At 41.8% G+C, this 1,164-nt stretch overlaps 1 gene segment (V, D, J or C); it reads right to left on the reverse strand.

Annotated features, from left to right (window-relative positions):
* Window positions 1-455: 455 nt before the first annotated feature.
* LOC120435563 lies at window positions 456-940 on the reverse strand. The segment is given in 2 exon segments: window positions 456-778; window positions 886-940. Coding segments are annotated over 2 exon segments (375 nt in total).
* Between the last annotated feature and the right edge of the window lie 224 nt (window positions 941-1,164).

A 1,164-nucleotide genomic window follows, 5' to 3' on the forward strand; every position in this document is an offset into this window, starting at 1 on the left:
CTCAGGGTGAGATTGTTTCATCAAATATTTAGATTATTTAAAATAAGACCTCTTGTTTCCTTTGAATTGTATTGAGTTTAATTTCAAATATGTTAATGAAACTTTTTTTGCTTACCTGATTGATTATATTTAACAAATCATCGATTATATTGATATCATCTAGTATGAAACTGAGGTCAAAGGTCAGGATATATTTTGAAATAACTGTTCCACTTTGCTACCTCTTGACTTTTTTACAAACAAAAATAGAAAAAAAGGGAACAGAATTTTCTTTTCTTTTATGATTCGATAACCCCCCCCTGTGTGTGTGTGTGTGTGTGTGTGTGTGTGTGTGTGTGTGTGTGTGTGTGTGTGTCCTCAGTGAACTGTATCAGTCTCTGCAGTATCTTCCAGCTGCAGCAGTCACTTCAGTTTCTGTTCAGTCTGACTGAGGGAGGTTTTTGTACGACTGTTTTTCACTGTGTGAACACATACTGACTGTTGATCTCATGAACACTCTGACAGTAATAAACTGCTGCATCTTCAGCCTGGACTCCACTGATGGTCAGAGTGAAGTCAGAGTCTGATCCACTGCCTGTAAAACGAGCTGGAATCCCTGATTCTAGAGTGTCAGCAAGGTAAATGAGCAGTTTAGGGGGATCTCCATCTTTCTGTTGGTACCAGTGTAAAACGCTAGAGAGAAAAACATCCTGACTGGTCCTACACGTGATGTTCACATCTCCTCCCACAGCAGAGCTCACTGCTCCAGGCTGAGTCACTGTGATCTGTCCTCTGGACTCTGAGGATACAGAGACAAAAACATAAAGCAGCTTCATGGTTTTGTGGGCTTCATTTCAGAGGGACAGATGTTGATAGAGGAGAGGAGTTTGATTCTCTGGACTTTACCTGTGAAGCAGCAGCAGAGGAGAGTCCAGATGAGGACGCAGATCAAAGTCATGTTTTTGATGAGGAGGATTTCTGTGGTTTCTGTTGTGATGAAGGACAGCTGTCAGTCATCCAGTGTTCAACTCTCAGGACTATAAACTCTCCCAGAGCACTGGAGCATGGTGCTGCTGATGCAAAGTGCCTCTCTATGGAAATGATCAGACTGACTCCATGTTGTGTCCACATATTATTGCATTTCTTCTGTAGATGCATTTGTAGATGCGCTAGAGGGCGCTAGTG

This window comes from Oreochromis aureus, linkage group 22 (assembly GCF_013358895.1).
Source record: "Oreochromis aureus strain Israel breed Guangdong linkage group 22, ZZ_aureus, whole genome shotgun sequence".
Taxonomy (NCBI): domain Eukaryota; kingdom Metazoa; phylum Chordata; class Actinopteri; order Cichliformes; family Cichlidae; genus Oreochromis; species Oreochromis aureus.